General features: G+C 47.0%; 1 protein-coding gene and 1 non-coding gene across 7 annotated transcripts in view; one reads left to right on the top strand and one right to left on the bottom strand.

Annotated features, from left to right (window-relative positions):
• The window catches only part of DNAJB6 (DnaJ heat shock protein family (Hsp40) member B6), a 78,148-nt gene that overhangs the window by 21,619 nt on the left and 34,793 nt on the right, over positions 1 to 21,736 (bottom strand). For 3 of the 6 annotated variants that reach the window (XM_034640125.1, XM_034640116.1, XM_034640121.1), the window contains exons 5-8: positions 18,448 to 18,558; positions 8,181 to 8,312; positions 6,269 to 6,410; positions 5,674 to 5,744 (exon numbers count right to left, since the gene is read on the bottom strand). In XM_034640125.1, coding sequence (XP_034496016.1) covers positions 5,674 to 5,744; positions 6,269 to 6,410; positions 8,181 to 8,312; positions 18,448 to 18,558 — 456 coding nt within the window. Of the gene's footprint in view, positions 1 to 4,894; positions 5,745 to 6,268; positions 6,411 to 8,180; positions 8,313 to 11,031; positions 15,284 to 16,335; positions 16,441 to 18,447; positions 18,559 to 21,736 lie in introns of those variants that run through there. The other 3 variants (XM_034640135.1, XM_034640129.1, XM_034640142.1) reach the window with 3 other exon arrangements.
• Positions 447 to 552, top strand: LOC117795491. The gene has a single exon (XR_004619538.1). It is a non-coding gene; the product is annotated as a U6 spliceosomal RNA (small nuclear RNA).

Here is a 21,736-nt window from a genome sequence, read left to right as displayed (position 1 = left end):
ACATCAAAAACCAGGGATGTACTGTATGGTGACTAACATAATAAAAAAATAATAATTAAAAAAAAAAAAAAGAGGTAATCTGCTCAGGCTCAGGGGTGATTAGCAGCGACGTTCCTAACATTAGCGGTGGGCAGAGTGGCCAGGCAGCGTGGCTTTGTAAGGCCCTCGGTATGTCCTCCCCGCCACCCTGATGCCAAAGAGGGTCAGCTCACCAACGGCGGAGCTGAAGGAAAAGACAACTGAACAGCTTTGTTCTGGTGGTCCGATTTTCCTAGTATCTTTGTTAATGTATGTGTGTACGTATATAGCACACATGATACTGTGCATTCATGACATTTATGATGGAACACACCATCAATATGGGAAAATACCACTACTTAATATCCTTTTAGGGGAAATTTACCTCCAAACGTTAGGCTGGGAAATCAATGAAAGAACTGTTCAGAGTGCTTGCTTTGGCAGCGCACAGACTAACACGGAATGATACAGGGAAGATTAGCATGGCCCCCACGCAAGGAGGACCCACAAATTTGTGACACGTTCCAAGTTCAATGAACAGAGGGTAAGGGAGGGAAAAATAAGACAAAAACAGAGGAGACAAACCGTAAGTGTCTGACCTCTCGGGAACAAACAGGGTTGCTAGCAGGGAGCAGGGTGAGGGGATGGGGTAACTGGGGGGCGGGCATTACGGAAGACTGACGAATCACTAACTTCTACCCTTGAAACCAATAATGCACTATCTTAATTAACTGAATTTAAAGAATGTAAAAATGAAAAAAAAAAACTTTAGGAAAGAAACACAACCAATAACTTGGTACATTAAAAATTGTACACAAACAGGAATGTTGGTGTACTGATACTCAAAACAATCTAAGTCTATTATGAAAGAGACGAAATGGGGGAAATGCCTGAGAAACGAGCCTCCCGCAGGCTTCAGACCCCACACAACTCCCAATTTCACTGCATGCGTGTGTTTGGGGACGGAGGGACGGCACCAGGAGCCACGATTTTGCTCAGGCTGCCTCTGGAAAAGACTGAAGTCTAACCCACATCCTCCCATCCCCCCACCCCCACCGCACCAGCCTGTGCACTCGGTCCTGTTTGTGGGCGCGGAGCAGAGGGTCACACCACAGTAAGGTGGTCTTCCCCAAGCAGGAGAGGAGCCAACCTGACTTCTGCAACATCACCTCCAGCTCCAAGGTCCTTCCACGAGGCTCCCTGCCACTTGCTAATGAAGGCCTGTGCTCTCTGTGTATTTCCTACCCATGTGTTTGCTTTCAGATTCAGGATGCAGTCCCCAATGGTCAGCAAAAGAGGGTGGTGGGGTGGGGAGAAGGGCATGACGGCAGACACACTTTCCTGACACAAATCAATCCCATATGCAATAAACTGCAGTTCACTGGACTGTGAAACTGAACATTTACTAGTCAGGGGTATGAACAGCAAAGAAATGTCGTAAACCAAAATGCACCCTCAAGCCTTCTGAGACCACACGTGGTCATTACTTGGCACAAAGGAACAGGGGATGATGCTCTCCCAGGTGAACAAGGAAGAATGGAGACGGACAGCTACTGCCATGCCGGGCTTACTCGTCGAGCACCAGCTCAGTGAGTGGTGCCCCCCAAAGGGCCTCTACTCTTCCAACGGTTCCAACCCCAGAACAGATCCTCCGTTTTCTGAATGCTCAGACACAAATAAAAGGACCAACAGTCCCCTTGGGGTTCCCCACTAAATGATTCATCCACCCAGGTAGTCTGAAGATTGCCTGACACAAAGGCAAGAACAAAGTATTTGCCACCTAAGGTCAAAAAGCGAGCTGATTGATGGGCTTCTTGGTGCCCACGTCCACTTCTCCCTAACAAGGGAAAGCCCGAAGTCCCAGCCAGTCCTGGTCTCTGGAAATCAGTGATCACTTTAACTTCTAGATCTCTGACTGATATGGCTGATATGGTTAAGAGCTGTTACAACTTTCCCTCCCTTTACCCTCCCAAATGTCAAGATGTAGGAACTAATTCAGCCAAAAAAAAACCCTATCTGGCCTATTGTAGTCCCAACTGTTTGTTTTTTTTTTTTAAGATTTTATTCATTTATTTGACAGAGATAGAGACAGCCAGTGAGAGAGGGAACACAAGCAGGGGGAGTGGGAGAGGAAGAAGCAGGCTCATAGCGGAGGAGCCTGACATGGGGTTCGATCCCACAACGCCGGGATCACGCCCTGAGCCGAAGGCAGACGCTTAACCACTGTGCCCCCCAGGCACCCCTGTGGTCCCAACTGTTAATCATACTCAGAACCCAGGTCTACATCTAATTAATGCAACTCACTACAGCTCAAGGAACAGCATTCTCACAGCTGATGAAGAACACAAGGTCACCCGTACGACCAGATCGGGAAAAGTGTCTAAAATCGGAGCAGAGGCATTACAACAGACTGTAAGCCAACAGGAAATGTGGATGGAGAAGAAAAGTGGAAGTCGATGTTTCCTGAGGGAATGGCATCACTTAAGCACCTGCACAAGTACTGACCACAGAAACACCTGAGGCGGCACGAGAATCTCCGATCTTTGTTTTTCCATGTAAGCCACTGGGTCATAAAGGTCCACCCCTCTTGACCACACAGTGTCAAGTGTTCAATTTACCAAGCAATTCTGTGCTTGAAAACCTCCGGGAATGGCTAACAACTGCCTCTATCCTGTTACTGAACATGCTGGTGGCTAACTTTTGCCATTACTGAGAAGCAACAGCAGAGACAATACAACCAAGTAACAACTACTGTTAGATTCTCTGAAAATAAAAATATTTTCAATTCATTATGTAGTGCTTCAAAGAAAAACAAGAAGAGCAGTCCCTGAGGAGGCTGGTGACAGCTGGAGGCAGGCAATCAAGGAGAAACTTTAAACCTTTAGAAGATACACAGGAACGACTGACTGGAAAGATGCTATCGCCCCCTCGAGCTTTGCCATTCTGCAAGCAACAGGCGTCAGCCGACTAAGTACACCGGTTACAAGAGCAGTTTCAGTCAATCTAAAGCTAACTCTACAAACGTCTACAATCTGCCCTTGAAAGAACTGCAAAGAAAAGGGAAGAAAGACAAATCGCCATTCGTGCAGCCACTAACATCATCGCCTTCACTATAAAGTCACTGAGTTTCCAAACTCACAGCCGTATCCTCTGGACTGTAAAGGACAGGGAGAGAAAGCAAAATCCACTGTAACTCAATCAGACCAACTGAGGGAACACCACAGGGGCGCAGGGAAATCGAGCAGCCTGACATCCCCTCAAGACTGTGCTGTCCCATCTTCCATGACGATAAGGATTTCTGCCCCCAACAAAGATATGCAGCACCCAGCAGACAGGACACACAGCGTGTGACAGACGGTGCACCCGGGACACAGACATGTCAGGCTGGGCGCCCCGCTGCCTGTTTCCAAAGGCATCCAAAACTACAGCAACACAGAGAAGCGTAGGGACCAACAAATGACCAGAGCCTGCCATGTCCACTACGAGCTCTCCTCGCACGTCATTCCTCATGTGAGCGATGCTGCCGGTGCTGGAAGACACCTCACGGCTCAGGGTGAAAGGGACTCCTTGAACACCTACCTCAGCGACAGGTAAGCCCCCCACCCTGTTAACTAATCCGTAGAATGAACGTTCCTACCAACAATACAAGTGCAGAGCGAAGGCCGTCTTCTCCACTGCCAACGAAGCACATTTGACAGGGGTGCTCCCCACAAAGAAATTTCAACAGGGACTCTGACGTCCGCAACCGTCTGCCTGTACCACGCATCGTGACGTGTACAGCAGGAGGTGCACCCTACAGTCTCAACCACCCCCAGAAGGTTCACAAACCTGAGACCACAGGTCTAGCCTCCCGGGAAGCTCTAATTTAATAGATTAGGAAGGACTTCTTGTCAAGCACCTGGTGTCCCTGAGGGACCACCAACCTGTTCTATCGGGAGGTTCATCCCACCCACTTTAATGACAACCGTAAATTCCACGTCTGCTCAGTTCCAGGTACTGACTGCGGTTCCTCAATGACAAAGAAACCGTCTATCCTAACAGCCTGAACAAAAGTAGGCTTCCTACTATCAGATTTTCGGTTTGTGAACCTACGACGGTCCTGTGTGTGTGACACACCTCCGGGTCTCTCTTATCCAGAGGCCTGGAGAGCTAGGACAGCACCTTTCATGGCTTCCCCACTTCAACTGTTTTCAAGAACTAACAGTGTTTTTTAATAGTTTCTGTGAAAGTTTCTTCGATATTCTTTGTTTTCAACAAAAACACATTTGATTCTGTAAAAGACTCTAGAGTACTTGGGCAATTTCCACATGCCTTCCAAGTGGGCCTTCACAGACAGAAATTTGTCTGTCATGAAGGAACCACCCTTGGTCCCCTGTCTTTCTGGCAGGACCCTATGCTTACCCAAAACAAAGCTGAGTGGGGTCATTCAAATGCAAGCCATGTCCAGTTTAACATCCCTTTGGCTGGAATTCTAGTTGTCCGTGCTGACTGTAACAAATTTTACACATCAAAAAACAAAAAAGACCTTTATTTTTGTGCCCATCTAGGTCACCCCACGACTTCGCCGTGCATATCACATCTTTAAATGAGCTGGCATCAAACGTGCCCTAGAAAATTAGAACCTACTTGGAAAGAATGAAAAAGTTGTACAGCCATTTCTTCCTTCCCCGTAAAAATGTTACCACAGGAGAAGCTTCAATAAACTGCTAATCATTATATAACATAGATAGGAAAATCTTCACCAACCCTTCAAATATACTGAGGAAAAGGAATACATGTCACTCAGTACCAGCGTCCACCTCGAGGAACAGAACTCAACAGGAATGAAGGGACACTGGAGGCCCAGGCACAAAATCATACACAGACACAAGAAGGCTACAGGCCCCACTCAGGAAAGAATGCACCAAACACATTCGCGTTTATTTTTTTTTTTTAAGCAAATGACAAAGACCCAGTTTACCAGCTTTACTTTTTTAAACCTAAGCTTAACATTACATATTTAAACAATTGTCAAATCTTACTAAGTTGCCAGCATTCATGCACAACTAGAAAAACATCCTCAATTTATTATTAAACGAGAAATGTATTACCATTAATGCATTAATATCTCTCACTACTAAATACTGAAAAAAATTGAAATTATTTTTGTGGAAGATTCATCCTGGCAATGTTAACTTCACAGCAGGCTGACTCTACTTGGCTCACGTTTCAAACACAATGGAAAAGCAGGTCCGTGCTGGTGTTAGTGTACGAAAGAGTCACGGCCACCTTGGATTACGTTTAATAAAAAAAGCAAAGTGCATACAGAGATTTACAACAATTTTAAAGACAAAAAAAAAACAAAAACAAAAACAAAAACAAAAAACAAAAAAACAAAACAAAACAAACAAAAAAAAGCCAAAAACAAAAAAACCCCCAAACAATGGTCCTGTTATGTGGTCCCAACAATAAACTCACAAGTCTATGACAAACAGGGCTCCGATGAGCTGTGTATAAATACTTTAGATTAGGTACAGTTATACGGAAAGTTGAGTTCGTTTGAAATCTTCAAAAACAAGCGTTCCTGTCAGTCCTCAACGGTGCCCGTTACAGCTAACATTCCTGCTACACGCGTGCGTTGTTACTTGTTATCCAAGCGTAGCAGCTGCTCCTTACCATTTATCATTAAGGACTTTAACTGGCCATTCTCTTCAACCTCTACTCTTTCTTCACCATTATCCACAATTCTGAAAGGAAAAATGCATTTCAAACCTTTTTTAAAGTCAATACGCGTGATCCATCTATTTTAAAAAACCATTAATTCCCATTGGCATATGTGAAATCACTAATCTTGAGGGTAAAAACACAGGGGAAAGCAACCTACTGACAATTCTTTTTTAAAATGCGTTTCGTCTGACAGGTACTGCACAGCTGAACACTGCATACGTAATACTCACGACAATGGTAAATGTTTCTGGGTTTTACGGCTCCAGCAGCGCTCAAAGTTATTGCACATTACGATGTTGTTACACATTTTAAATGAGGCTCTACATAAAGATTACCCCACTATAGGAATATTAAGCTGCAGCTCAAAAGGCAAAGCTCTAACTCTGACATTAAAAGTAAAAGATCCCACTGGTGCCAAATTTAACACACAACCTCTACTTTACACTCGGGGCGTGTGTGTGCGCGTGCGTGCACGTGCAATGGACATGTGGCACCCGTGAAACAGTGCACCTACTTATTTAAAAAGTATAGATAACCACCATACCTCTTTGTAGTGATTTTTCTGCCGTTAACCATTTTAGTAGAAGTCGATATAGATTTGAAGCTGCCCATCCCACTACCACCAAATGCCGTGGAAGAGAATGAAGTGATGCCCCCGTGACCTGGTGACGCGAAGGAAGTAAATCCTGTGGGAGAACAGGGAGATTAGCGACCCATGTGTCCAGTACTAATGTAACCAAGTATGAGTAACAGGAAAAGCACGGAGGAACGGATTAAACCAAGGAGAGCACTGCCTGAGCAGAGCGGCCTCAGAACCACGAGGAGGAGGAAAGAGGGCACGTGCTCCTCTGGAGGCTGGGGAGCAGGAGAGCCCCCCTCCCCTTCTTGCGTCCTATTTCCTCCCCCTCTTTCCCCAGCACTCTGCTGAGCCCACTGGCAGCTCACCCCAGCGACAGGCAGCCAGCTCGGCACCACGCGCCACAGAGGAGTGGGATGGCAATAGGCATCGTTATGTCACAGGGACAGAACGGCTTCGCCAGCACAGAATGCCAAACCCGACCTGCTTACCTTCTCCTTGCAATGTGACCAGGAAGGGGTGAAACTCTCAATTATTAAAAAGCTCAAATAATTTTAGAAAGAATACTGCAAACGGTTACTAGAAAAATATGGATCTACGTAATTCATTTGTGGACAACATTCTCAATTATGGCAATTATGCTACACACGCTAAAATCCCTGATTTCCACAAGTTACACAAAAGCAAACCAACCTTTGATACTGAGACTGGTTTGCTTGTTTCAAGAGATTACTACTTGTCCCACTTTGAAAATATTCACATTAAGTACAGATCTCCATACTCCCTAAACATGACTCTTCACAAGGCTCCCAGAAGTAGGGTCTGCACCCACACACCCCCCTCACAACACATTAGCCACGCATTTCCTACATGAAGTGCCGTTCTGTGGATGTGCTCAATCAGCTTTCTTGGACTCTCCCTTCAACCTGAGCAAATTCACCTTCAGCAGACCGTGTGTGCCCTGACGAAAGGTCTGCTGGAGAGAGGCCGTCGGCAGGAGGCCTCTGCACCCAAGTGCAGTCAGACCAACCATTTACCTGCGTGGGGCCAGCACACGCTTGAAGGGAACACCACTGAGCTGTATGTTGCAGGGCAGCCTTCATAACAAGCACTGCCAATTCCTCCCATGTAGCATTTGAAATAAAAATCAGAGAATCAGAAAAAACAAGAGCTCCTCTATTAAGAGGAACTATACGAACTTCAAAGAAAAGATCCTAATTCTTCAGATACAATACGCAATTGTATCATGCCACATGAATATTACTCTGGTCGACGAGCTGCCTTTTAAGATTTTATTTTTTTACGTAACCTCTACACCCAACGTGGGGCTCAAACTCACAACCGTGAGGATCAAGAGTCGCGCGCTCCACTGACCGAGCCAGCCGGGCGCCCCAGATGAGCTGCTTTTCAACAGCCCGCTGCCACTGTGGGGCAGGGCGCTCGCACACAAGGGCGCCCCCGGTGCACTCTGCATGGCCACGGGCACTCGCACACAGTGTGAGAGCAGCACCTTCTGATCCCATCAACCCGGACCCTCCTGGAATACTACCTACTGTTTCTATAGCTGCCAAGGAAGTTAGACAAAAAGGATTCAGGGAGATGGTCTACAAGTGGGTTTTTTCAGAATTACTTATCCCAAATCAAATAAACTCGTTTTAACCAGGAATTTCATTAAATGTTAACCTTTAAGATTAGAAGTGGATTTTCAAGTAAAACATTCTTAGGAAAACTCGGGGGGGAGATTACAAACTACAGATTTTGTACACGTGAAACTACCGACAAACCTACAAAGCTACTCTAACCAAGAGAAACAGACGTTCTTCAAACTGCTCTAACGGAAACTATCATGTGTCGGACATTAAATCGAAGGATTTGATACCTGTATCAAAAGAAGGAAACGCTCCTCCAAAAGATGGAAATCCACTGAAGGCAGAGAAAAACGACCCCGTGCCTCGGTTCCTGCTTCCACGGGGGCCTCTTCGACTCCCAAAAAAGTCCTCAAATGGGTCTTCTAAAAACAAACAGATGCAGTTTGTAAAGCCTTTACTCCAGCTTATTTTTTCATGGGAGAGCTGCGATAAGGGGAACTGGGTTTAACACCTGTTATTCCATCAGAAGAAAAAACTTACAAGTTGTAACAAAGCTTATCTACCGCGCAAACAAAGTTCATCTAATAACCAGCAGCTTTACTTACTCATTTAACTCAGCTACACCTAGAATACATTACGGAATAAATAGCCAGACTGTTGATACAATCACTCTATATAACAAACGTAAAATTCAGGATCACTCGTGTGCACTTCAAACTCAGGGAGCGGAGCTGTTTTTGTTTTTGTGCTTTCTCCTGTCAAGACTTTATTTAAATTCAAGTTAGCACATATACAGTGTACTATCAGTCTCAGAGATAGAATTTACTGATTCATCAGCTGCATACAACACCCAGTGTTCTTTATGTCAAGTGTCCTCCTTAATGCCCATCACCCAGTGACCCCGCCCCACCCACGTTCCCTCCGGCAACCCTCAGTGCGTTCCCAGGAGATAAGAGCCTCTCAGGAAGCTGTTTGTTTTTCAAGATGTTATGTATTTATCTGAGAGACTGCGTGAGTGCATGAGCGGCAGGAGGGACAGAGGGAGGGGGAGCAGCACTCTTCCCGCCGACCAGGGAGCCCAGCATCGTCACCGGAGCCGACAGCAGTCACTTAGCTGACCAAGCCACCCAGGCGCTCTTAGGGAGCCATTTTAATATGGCCTCTGAGTCACAGGAATCAGGCACTGTCCCTGCTGCCACCACTGGAAGGATTAAGGTGGCTTGACACTAAGGTAACTGTATTCCATGGAACCTGGGCTACCTTCCCCAACATAACTAAGAAATAAACACAAAAATGGATTATTCTAACATTTATTTACATAACAGAGACTGCTGTAGCGAGTGAGGCAAGATTTAAACACCTGCTGATTCTGGGACACAGGGTTCAAGAATTCCATTTATTTTCCTGTAAGCTTGACATCTCAAAAAGAAATCTTAGAAAGGATTAGTCAACGTCAAATCTGAATAAATGTTAACTGGCAGACATTAACGATGGCAGACATTAACGATGCGCTCTATTTTAACAGAAAATTACTGACACAGATAGGCGTAGTATTCCTATTAGACATACCAAATGCTCCTAAAAATAAAAGTAAGATTAGCCTTGGTGTTTTGTTTGGTTATCAATGGCCACTAAACTAAAAACACAGGAACTATATAAACTTTTTAAAAATGCACTGCAGTTCTGTGAATTATCAGTGTTGTAATTTTTTCGGGGAAATAGAAGAGCTCTGCATGAAATAAAACAAGGACTCTCCTGCTGAATGGTAAGAAAAAACACACGCCAGAGAACAGAAACGCACCGCACGACGCACAGAAGCTACTGAACCGGGATGGCATATTCTGTACGCCCGGGCAAGAGCAACCAAAGCAGGGAGTTCGCAGAGCTGAGTGGAGACAGAAGGCACTACGGCAGTGAGCACTGACCCCACACAGAAACGGAGCGCACAGACGTGCGTGACCTTCATGGCGAACTCCGTCACAGTTTGCAGAGACACAAGGAGGACCCGCGAGTGAGAACAAGTGGCTAGGCAAAGCTGAGAGGCAGCTTCGAGAAGCTCAAAATAGGGCCTAGGAAAGAGCGCGGGCACAGTCTTGGCCTCTTAGAGCTGTTCTCAGTGAAAATCGGCTGGTCTGCTTTACTAATGCTACGTGTAGGAAGATGGGCCTGAAGGGCACATTTAGAGAACTGGTTACTGGTGCCTTCCTGAAAGACCCAGAGAGGAGAAGGTGCCAGAGGAAGGAGGAAGGCCTCCGTGCAATCCCAGTGCGGAGACATGGCCCCATCGGCCCCCAAGGAGCCAATGCGAGAGTCACAGAGGACACTGCGTTAGAACTGCTAACTGCGGGCAAGTCAACCCCCAGACGGCCGGTCGTGCCACTTCACTCCCCAGAGTCCACAGGAAATGCTGCCCTTCACAAAATAATCTTCAGGACAGGCATTTATAACCTACTACTTTGTAAATGGGGCTGGGCTTACAGTCCACTGTCGCAAAGTATGAATGCAAGTTCTTCATGAACTTTATCTAAAGCTAGTTAACACTTTGTGAATTTCTCCAGAGACTCACCCTATTCAAGTAAAACCCAAGCATTCTGTTCAGAAATCACTCTTCACCTTAATACCACAGCCTATACACCTGCGATACCAAATTTTGCCAGAGCTACCCTGATGTCCACCACTCATGTGAAGAAAGAGAAACATGACGAATGCAATTTAAAACCACTGTGCAATTTCTGACCCTCCCCTAAAGGCACCCTAATCAGAAAGAATTTACATGGCCTGCTTTAGACTTTCACGACCCACACAGGAATCCCTACACCATGCCGTTCAGTACCTGAGACTTCATTTACACTGAATCCTACCGTGTTTGTTCTTCTAACATATTCAGTCCTAACTTCCGGAGGCTCACCTGGCAATCAAATCCTTAGTGCTGTTCACAGGCTTGAGCGCCAGATCCAGGGGCCAAACGGTACCACCATCACATACGTGGGTTCAGATGCTCACACTCTATGCTAAACGAAGACTTGCATAATTATTACACAATTCCAGTCTTTAGAAACTACCTCGAACGCTGGTTTAGAAGTAGGAGTAAGGCCAGTGGATTTTCAGCTTACGTATCTCTTTAAATCTTCTATCTTTTTATTTTTTTGGTGATACTGTACAGCCCAAATGCTTTTCTACAATTCGTATAGTCATTTTACTCACAGAAGTTTATGTAATTTCAAATACTAAAGTTACAAAAGTTTAACCCTGAAAATGAAAAGTCTCAGTTACAACAGCCACGGTGACATGAAGAAACATATTTTTTTAATACCATGCTTATGTTGTTAAAAGTTGCCACTGTGAAATTAAGAAAAATCTTTATTAAGAATTTCTTATCACTGGTATTACTGGTTTGTACCCTTTCAAAAAGCAGTTAAAGAGTGTGTACCATGACCTTTCAAAATCTTCAGCCCCAAATTAAATACAATCAATTTCTAAAAACTCTTCAATCTAGCAATTCTATTTCAGGGAAATCACTCATCTCAAACATGGAAATACTTCACCGCACTAAGAGAATTCAAAGCATTAATTATATACTGAAAATTGAAAATAAGCAAACTTTCCCAAAGAGGAGAAGGTAAAATAGCATTTTAAATGCACATTTTTAAACGGTCATTAAGTTTAGGCTTTAAATAAAGGCAGAAGAGAACATTCAGGTAACACGTTACAACTACAATACGTGAAAAATGTTAACAGTGGATTTTTAATTGTTAGCAAGACACATGTTCATCATCCCCTCCCTCGACCTCGTTTACAGTTCCCAAATTCTTGAGGACGCATCATTTTTGAGATATATAAAGGCTAAATATTTTATTTCTTAGTAAGAAAGCTATAAGACGACAATGTAACATAACCAAACATGCTACCCAGTATATGGTTTTACTTTCAGCCCAGTGGGCATGCAAACCACAGCCAGGGAGCTGTCCAGGCCGAGGAAACAGGGAGTGTGCCCAGGAGGAACAGACCCCGGAACAATGTGGGGTGAGGGGTGCTGACCCCTCACACAGTCAAAAATCAACTTCTGACTCTGCAAATGCTTAACTGCTCATAGCCTACGGCTGACAGGAAGCCTCGCCTAGAACACAGGTGATTCACATATTTTGTATGTTGTAGGTATTCTGTATTCTTTCAATAATGTAAGTCAGAGAAAACCAAGTGTTAAGAAAATTATAAGATACATTTACAATACTGTAATCTATCAAAAAACAAACAAAAAACCTACCAAAAGTGGAGGCGCGCAGTTCAAACCTGTATTACTTACAAACATCAGCTGCAACCACACGTGACCCCTTAAAGAAGTGAAGGCTGCCGTGAGTAGCCCCTTATGCTGTTACGAAGGTCTGTGCACACGTTTTCATACGTTTAGCAAACGTCGTTTTCCCACCTCTCCTATCCCCTTACCATGTAACCTAAGACATACACTTCTAATCATAGTGTTTCAGGACCCCACCTCCCTATCAGGGAAAAAGGTTAGTGCATTTTCGGGCATATAGAGGATAGCTATTCTCATGCTAGGGAAAATTATGACCGTGCTATTAGCTTTACTTGGAGATTGAGATGAAGTATAGTAACTTAAGGAGAGGAGTATGGGTACTGAGCTGACAGAGGGTGGGCCTGTGGTGGTTAATTTCACATGGCAACTTGAAGGGCCCCCAGGGTGCTCAGATATTTGGTCAATTATTATTCTGGGTGTGTCTCTGAGGGTGTTTTTGGATGAGATTAACATTTAGATCAGTAGACCGAGTGGGCATGTATTGGGCTCCCCAGTGAGGGTGGGCCTCACCCAATCCCTTGAAGGGCTGAAGAGAACAAAAGGCCACCCTCCCCCCAAGTAAGAGAATTCTCCAGCCTGATGGGTTTTCACCTGGAACACTGGTTCTTCCAGCCGGATGGCCTTTGGACTCCAACCCAGACAGCAGCTCTGCAGATTCTGAACTTGTCAGTCTCCATAATCGAGTGAGCCAACTCCTTAGAGTGAAACTTCCTCAGATATGGATATACAGTTAGAAATAGAAATAAGTAAATGTAGACACCCCCCCCACATTGCTTCTCTCTGGAGAAACCTAATACAGATTTCAGAAAATAAAACCTGTATTCTCGATCATTTATTCTACAAGGATCTTTGGGCAGGGGAGCTACCAAGGCAACCTGAAACAGGCACAGGTCTGGAGTGTGAGCCAACGTGGTCACATCAAGGCTCAAGGCTCCCGAGCCCGCATGTGTTATCAAGTACACCTTCTCCACCTCAGAGATCCTGCTAGTCTCTCAGAAATAGGAAACCAAGTCCTTGAAGGGGTCAGTGATATCACACTATGCTCTCCCATAGCCACAAAGAAAAACGGGGCGGGGGGGGACCAAACAAAACAAAATCAAGAACACAGCATGGGCATTTCGAATAGAGTGTTGCCCCTGTTCGACTTCCCTACACTCTCCCAGAGCTGCAGCCACAGAACGTCTTCTCCAAGTTCCAAGGAAGGAAGCGGTTCCCTCAACTAGAGAGACCAAAATTTCATGTGGAAGCCATGAGGAGCCAACCTACGAGACACTCCGGAAACTGACCTAAGCAAGGCCCATGAACTGCACTGAAAGTTTAAGAACCAACACAAGTCAAGGCTCTGGCTTCCCTTGGAAAGTGAAACCGCACGCGGAGGGCCTGGCTGTCACGTGATTCAAACATGGCGTGCAGACCCTCATTACGGGCTTCCGCATCCGCAGGGGGGTGGTCAGCACGCTTTTCTCCTGGCCCAGAAAGCAGTCCTCAGAACCACCTTCTCCAGAAGCCAGCCATTTCCTCTCCCTGCTGGGGGTGCAGCTGAGGGACCGGAGGGAGTCACAGGAACAAACACCCCGAAATCCCTCCCAAGCACATACTCAAGAACTGAAAAGCCGAGGTCACTAGCACAGCAGCCACCCTCATTCACCAGCATAAGTTTAAATGAAAATCAATTATTTCCGAACGCCAGCTCCACAGAGCAAGAGTTCTCCAATACGCACATAACGCTATACTGTTATGCTCTCCAAGAAAATCGGACCAGAGCACTAGGCCTCCGCCAAAGAGGAACAAGTGGAGAAGCCAGAGGGGCAACACTGACCCCCCTCACTCACTCAGGACCATGGGCTCTGTGGTCGTTACACAAGTTACATGAAAACCGTCTTTACTATGGCCGGAAACCAGTTTAACCAGTTTAACACGTTACGTATCTATGTGGATTTTTAAGTCCTATTCCTTGCCTTCTTTCAAATTACGCGTGTGCAGGGATGCCCGAATACGACATTTTGTCCCTAAGGAATTACGGAGGGCACCCGCGCCTCTCTCACCTCCGCACCTCCGACTTCTAGTTTCTCTTAGCACATCTCAAAGGCTTCCCCTTATTTCTCCTTCCAAAATGGGCTGCTTCTAGGGTATACAGACAAGTCTTTAGGGAAAACTACTTTTACTGGATGGCTTGTGGCCCTCCAAAATGATGTGGAATCCCAAAGCCCCAGACTCCATGAGTGTGATCTCATTCAGAAGGAAACAGGGTCTTCGCTGGTGACAGAGTTAAGATGAGCTCGGTAGGGTTGGTCTGAATCCAGGAGCACTAGTGTCTCTATGAAGGGGAAATTTGGACAGGGACACACACTCAGAGGGGGCACAATGTGCAGACACAGGGAGGAGATAGCTACACGCGAGGACCACCTAAGGCCGCCAGAAGCTGCTCCCTCCCAGGACCTGGTCTCCTGCTCCCGGCCTCCAGGACCAAGAGGCATCAGTTCCCGTTTTCAGCCCCCAGGCCCATGGAAGTGTTTCGGCCGCCCCAGGACACCCAATGGGCCTGAATGCACGGGCTTCTCGTTCTACAGGACAGCCAGCCTCTGGGAGCTGCCCCGCCTCTCCTCCTGGGGCATCCACCCCTTCCTTGTTTCTTCCACTCCCTCCAGGACTGCTACACTATCTAAGCAAGAACTGTCTCAGGCATAGTCAGTAACGCACAAATATTTTATTCCAGACGCGCTTCCCGTCGGCCAGCCGCCCCCCCCCCCACAAACGAGGGCATCCCCACTCACTGCCCCATGAGCAGCCCCTCCAGCTCCGGCCCGCTGTCCTCGCTCAGCAGCTCCTCGCACTCCTCGCTGAGCTCCTCCACGTCCCCCGGACTCGCCTCATCCTCACTGGACACAAACTCCAGCTCCTCACTTGGAAGCTCGCCCTGGCCCCAGCTACAGCCTTCACTCGGCTCATCTTCACTATACATATCAAGTTCCTCGCTAGATATCACATCCAAAACCTCGCTGTTCTCTTCACTCTGGGCGTCTTCCGCCGAGTCCTCAAACCCGGGCTCCAACTCCTCACTCGTCACCTCCTCGAACCCTGGGAGAGCAAAATGATGGGCTCACTACATTAAATTTAGATCTGGTTCAGAACAATTAGCTATACCCTCCTTGACAAAATTCCACTTCCCTCCAAAAGCCTGCTTTCCCTGAGCTGAGAGGCCCTATCCCTTCTCCATGGCCATGGCAGTTTCTTTCACAGACAAGGTTTACAGGATTGATGCCATTACGATGAGAAAATGGGCTGAATTGAATGGGCCCTCAGGGAACGGTTTTAGGTTTTAAAGTTTGGCTGTTACTTTCTAACATGAGAATAGAAGTAAATAAAAACGTTAGGTTATACCCAGACAACTCTTCCAAACACATTCCTGCTGGGGCTGCAATGACTACGAGACCCTAATATTAGTTACTTGTCCATCTTAGAATGTTGAGGAATGGTGTCCTGTAAAAGTAAACAATGAACAGATCACCCTAACTCAAGTTAATGCAATCCCTTCCAATCGACGACTGGACAAGAGCTCACTTTGGGATGCTCAATATTTGGGGAAGGATTTAAACAAAATCAGCTGCCCGCAAACCTATGACTTGCACCCTCTCTCAGGGCCAGGGAGGGCTCCATGCGGGTTGAGGAATCCACATGACTACCTCTCCAGGGGACGGCGGTTGTGGTCACCGGGCCTTCAGCCATCAGCAAGGCCCCAGGCCCAAGCGCTCTACCACCACCTGACAATTCTCACTGATTGGTCCTAGGGCACAGAACTGCGTACAGTCTGTCCAACACCCTTCCCACCAGCTCGCTCACTAGCTCTTTCAAGTTTTGTCCCCTTTCATTTAGGGAGTCAGACATGGAATTTTATATTCTGATACTCGCAAAGTGCAGTTCAGAATGTCTTAGATTTTGACCTACTTTTCTCAGAAGGCAGAACAGGAGAGGGGGAAAAAAAAGTCAGTCATGTGAAAAAAGACTAAAAGTTATGTGCTACTACAAATGGACATCGTAACAGGGCTAAGTGGGGGGGGGGGCTACCATCAATGAAAGCACTGGCAGAGCAGAAACCCCCAGCCCTGCATGAAGATCCAGACTACACATACCCCCAGCAGGCTGTACCGTTACTTCGTACACGTAGTAGCCGTGGAGAAGCTTCTTTTCCTGTGTGTAAATCCTTAGAGCCTGAAAATGGAAGTCACCTAGAACACCTACAAGGATGGATTGAAGAAATATCACTGCCTCACTGATCATGGGAAACATAAGGGAAATGCCTATTCTTAAGAGCTGAGCATCTCAGTATCTAAAACCGAGGGCCCAGTGTCTAGAATTACAAGAAGACTAGTTACCTCTTAAACAGGACTCTGAGTCCAAAACAAGAAATTTCTGCTAAAATGTGCCCCGTGTCCACCACCTCAGTGAACTACACGTGGACAAAGATACCCATACACACACGTATCTCACAATGTCGAAGATGCAAGAAGTCAAGAGATTTAATAGCTTATAGTGGGTAAAACACTGCAATCACGTCCTCATTTACACCCCATTATAACCTCTACACCTTCTTCACTCTAGAAAGAACTGCTCAACGAACACCATTCATGAGGAAGCTCAGCCTATCAGACTATTTTCCCAAGGAAAACAAAATCTGGCTACGATTCAGTCCCTAAGGGACTCCTCCTCAGAATAAATCACGAAGCTATAAAGCACGCGTGGCCTCCGGCTCACAGAAGTCAGCCTGCTTTGCCAACCCCTTCCCCCGGTTGATGTGAGCTAGAACCGAAACCCTTGGTGGCAGAAGATCCTCCCTTGGCCACGAAGACATTCACCCAATGGCCCTGCTCCCCCAAAACAACACATGTGCAGTTCGCTAAAGGTTGTAATGAGACACAGAAGTAATTTTACCACAGGAAAGATCATGAAATTCTTTGTATTTTCCTTACGGTAAGATTTGTTACATACATGAAAGCCAATTAATCAAGAATGAATATAGTACCTCCTATGTTAATGGGGAGCCTTCCCGATCCATGCTCTACGGCAGCAGTGTTAAAGCAAAAGTCTTCGAAAGACCAATTTCCTCTTCACCCCTAACTTACCCTCACTATAATATCTGTGGATGAAAAAGCTAATCTATGCGGATATATATTTTACCACTACCCACCTCCCTCCATCAGCTACTCTCTTCAAGTCAGGCCATACCACAGTAAAAAAATAAGGAAAACCTCTCTGAATCCCCATCTGAAATAAACTCAAGGGCCATACCATTTAAAAGGCCCCAATACCTACCGGACATGGCAGCGAATTACTCTTCTTCATGCCTAGGATGGGCAAGGGTCCACTCATTTCTCCCCTGTTAGGTGTAGACAGAACCTCTCTTCTGGTGGGGCACAGGTGGTGCTTGGAGGGCTCTCCAACCAGGTTCCAGGCCACAAAGGATGGAAGCACAGGCTGGGTCCCCCACAGTGAGCCAACACAGAAATGGCTGAGGCTGGACCCAGCGCGCCCTGGCCCCCGAGTTTCCCAGCACCCTGGGGCAGCTCCGGCCACTGCGGAGAGGGAGCATTCTCAACAGGTGGCGCACAAGCACTCCCCACCCCACCTGCGTCGGAGACACACACGAAAACCTGGCATCAAGCATCGGTGCTAAGAGGTGCAGCTGATGGGACAAGCCATTCTGCAATGACACAGCAGCTGGAACACCACGATCTCCTTTAGCAAAAACTACTCTCGGCCATTAGCATCTGCGCTGCCTTGTTCTACAGATGTCCTTTCTTTTCACCAACTGTGAAATCAACAGTCACAATGCACCATAGTTAGAGAAACAGAGACGGGTTTATAGAGCCAATGTCCTCTGAACAAGATCTGCTACAATGCCCAGTGTCTACCCAGAACAACTCAGGCCAAATTCACGTAGAACTCCATGCTCAACAGCCAGCAGCACCTCCAAGCCCCCAGGACCTGCATCCTTACCACTGTCTGAGGGAAAAAAGGGATGTTAATTAGGGCCATACATTATGAAGAAAATAAACACATTCAAACCTTTATTATTTTCATGTGCAAGGCGCTCGTTCGGAACCCTCTGCCGTAGAGGAGGAACGGGTTTCAGAGCCCCGACACTGCTTCAACAGAGCTGAACAACAGGGCACCGTGGCGATGGAGCAGAAAAAGATGCCCGTCTCATCGGAGTCAGGGACATGCCCACGGAACAATGAACTTACCGAAGAAGTCGAATGAAAACGGGTCCCTTCCACCAAAAAATTCCCTGAAGACTTCATCTGGGTTACGGAATGTGAAGCCAAACTCGAACGGACTGTCGAAATGAACTCCACCTACATAATATAATAGAGCTTTCAGTTTATGAATTCTTGCACTTAGGAGGCAGTTACTCATCTACACAATATTCTATAAATCGGGACCTAAATAAAAAAGAAAATGACTCATGCACCTGTGGCCGTTTCACAGCCTGTGCACGCGCGTGCGGCCTTCGCGCTCCTGAAGGTCACAGCAGCGTGGCCACTGGTACTTTCACACCGTCTCTACAACTGCCGTCCACACACAGGAAACACAGTTTTCCCTTCTGTCGTGAAGCGTCACGTACCCCGGGCATCACCCAGGTCTGTGTTCAGTCTGCAGCACTAAAATCCCAACACCCGCTGATCAGGCCGTCACAGGGACTACAGTCAAACACGCGCCCCCGTGTGAGGCCGCCGCCGCAGGCTGTCAGGTTTGTGGGTACCATCTGCTCTCTAGGCCCTGTGAACATTCGGACCCGGGATCAGGTACGGATCTGGGAGCACAAACTCACAGTGCGGCAGCACAGGGTCATAACGGACTCCGCGTCGACAACTGCCTCAGCACACACTGTGCTGCCTAGCACAAGGCTGTTCAATGTGGTCCACCTCGCCTGCCCGCCTGCAATCCAGCCCCTTTCCAGGCTGCATTTGTGTTTCCTGAAACACGCCCCAGGGCAAGAAAACTGACAAATCCAACCCCCTGTCAAGACCTCCCAGAGCCAGATGGCCCCCTTTGCTCACTACACTAAAGTAAGAAAAACAGTTTGGATTTGGTCCTCAATTTTTCTCATGTTCCTGGTCTGTGAATCCACAAATCTGGAAGTGCTGGATCAGCACAAACAAGGACCAAACAACAAGATAATGACACTGAGGTCCCACAGTGCTCCCCATCAGTCCAGTTCAGGAAACCGCTACCAGGGGCGCCTGGGTGGCTCAGCGGGTGAAACGTCTGCCTTCGGCGCAGGTCATGATCTCAGGGTCCTAGGATCAAACCCCACATCAGGCTCCCTGCTCAGCGCGAGCCTGCTTCTCCCTCTCCTCCCCACTTGTATTCTATCTGTCACTACCTGTGTCTCTCTCTCAAATAAATAAGATCTTAAAAAAAAAAAAAGCCTTTCTCTGGTGACACTCAGAGCAAGCACCCGCACCCTGCGGCCGGTGCCTCCTACTCCGACCCGGTGCCTCTGCCCCGACTCACACCAAGCCATTCGGCGCTGCTTCCTGGTGAGGCAGTGACAGATGACCAGTCTTCTACCAAAGCTCCACACTGCTCTCCCAAGCCCAGCACCCGCACACTTCTCCTCACCAAGAACCTGCTGACGGAATCTGGTTAACAGCTCCCCTTCCACTTGATTCAGGAAACCAGGCTAATGGAGGGGACTTTCAAAAGCCTATGCTTTCCAACACCTATGCTCTCCAGCTGGGCCCAGGAACACACCCCTCAAAGTCTGGAAGTCTAAAGCTCAGCCAGATATTCCCAGAAACTAAGGAAGTCCTTGCACGCAGTGAAAAATCAATACATTAGCCAAGTGTGTTTAAGCAGAACGGGAATGAGCAATCACTGCACCACCAACAGACTGTGGCCGCCACTGCCACACAATGACCCAGATGGATTCCTATGACCTGATCTGTCCTGTCAGTCCTCAGACCAGGCTGTCAGTCCTGTTTAAAATAGCCATCCTGAAAGAAACTGCTAGAAGCCAGGGTGCCCCACAGCACTCACAGCTAACTGTATCAAGTATCTGCCAGGAACAGGAGTCAAAGCTTCACAAGAAAAGTAAGAAACTTCTTTTCTTAGTGCCCAAAACCTCAGCCAGCCACAGACATACTCCACTGGCCCCAGGGACAGTCTGAGCTCAGGGTAGGTTAACTCACCATCTGATAACACCTCATACGCCTCAGCTACTTGTTTGAACTTCCTCTCGGCTTCTTCTTTATTCTCCGGGTTTTTATCTGGATGCCACTTCAGTGCCAGTTTCCGGTACCTTGAAAAGAGTCAAAGGGCAGTGGTAACATCCATGTGCAGAAATCCAATGGCTGTGGAACATCATGAGGCTGGGAAACGGATGCAGAGCTGTAAACTCGTGAGATGAACATCAACTTCAAGAGTAAAAACTCCCTTTCCCCCACCACGAAAGAAACAAGTTCTCAAATCCACATAGCAGAATACAGGAACATGAAAATGCGTGAAGACCAACGTGTGCACGGTGAACTGGTCGTGCAGCTGCGAGAGCACAGCACACAGAGGCAGAAGGCGGCCCTGGTAACGGGGCAGGGAGGCCCGGCAGCACTGAGCAGGCCCGCAGCCCGCCGCCTCGCAGGTCAGTGCGCCACAGGGGGGCTGCGCCAGCACCGTTCACGGGGCACTGGAGGCTCCAATTAACACTAACAGTTACAGGCTTTATGTTTTTTACATGCTCTTTAAGTGCACCCACATACAAAATCTTCTACTTAGCTAAACATAAGCACCCCACCTATGGGGCGGGGATGGGACTAACACAGGAGGGGCATGCCCCTCAAAATCAAGATTAGATGACGAACCAGGCGGTCCTCCTAACACTTGACAAGTTGTTGACATAAGGTTGCTGTGGTTCAATTTAATTGTAGCCTTTTCATCAAAAACCTTGGTTTGAACTTAAAATCTGGTTAACACTGGACACTGGTCTACAACACTAAAACAGTACTTTTCTATCACTGTGGACCTAAACAAGCAACAAGCAGACCAAAAGCCCTAAAGTGCTACAAATCCTCAGTAAAAACTGACAGACCACGGAAAAGACCAAAGAGAAAGAACGGTCCGTTTGCACTAGTGTGTTGGTGTGAGAACAAAGTAATGTAGGAGAATCCAGGCAGGTTTTATTTGTATATACAAGTTTTGTAAGAGTATTCAGTTTGTTTTTTAAGACTCAAGGCATAATACATGAAGTGTGCAGTGTATCAAGTTGTCTCTCGCTGTCCACCTTGAGACTGAAGCCTGGCTCCACACCAGGACTTGCGCATCAAGGCAGGCAGGCTGTCACCTGGAGAGAGGGAACGCACAGGGCCCATGACTCCCAACACAGGAAGATTGCGGGAGGGCAGCCACACAGTCACTCCTCCAAAGGACGTTTTTCTCATCACTGCACATGAAAAAAGCCTGGAGTCCACAAAAGGGACTGAGAACACACACCACCAATGGGTGCAGTTTTGCTCATCAAAAAAAAAAAAAAAAAAA

The sequence above is a fragment of the Ailuropoda melanoleuca genome, chromosome 1 (assembly GCF_002007445.2).
Source record: "Ailuropoda melanoleuca isolate Jingjing chromosome 1, ASM200744v2, whole genome shotgun sequence".
Lineage (NCBI taxonomy): Eukaryota > Metazoa > Chordata > Mammalia > Carnivora > Ursidae > Ailuropoda > Ailuropoda melanoleuca.
The sequence above is the reverse complement of the archived record's forward strand: the minus strand, read 5'-3'. Positions and strand labels throughout refer to the sequence as shown.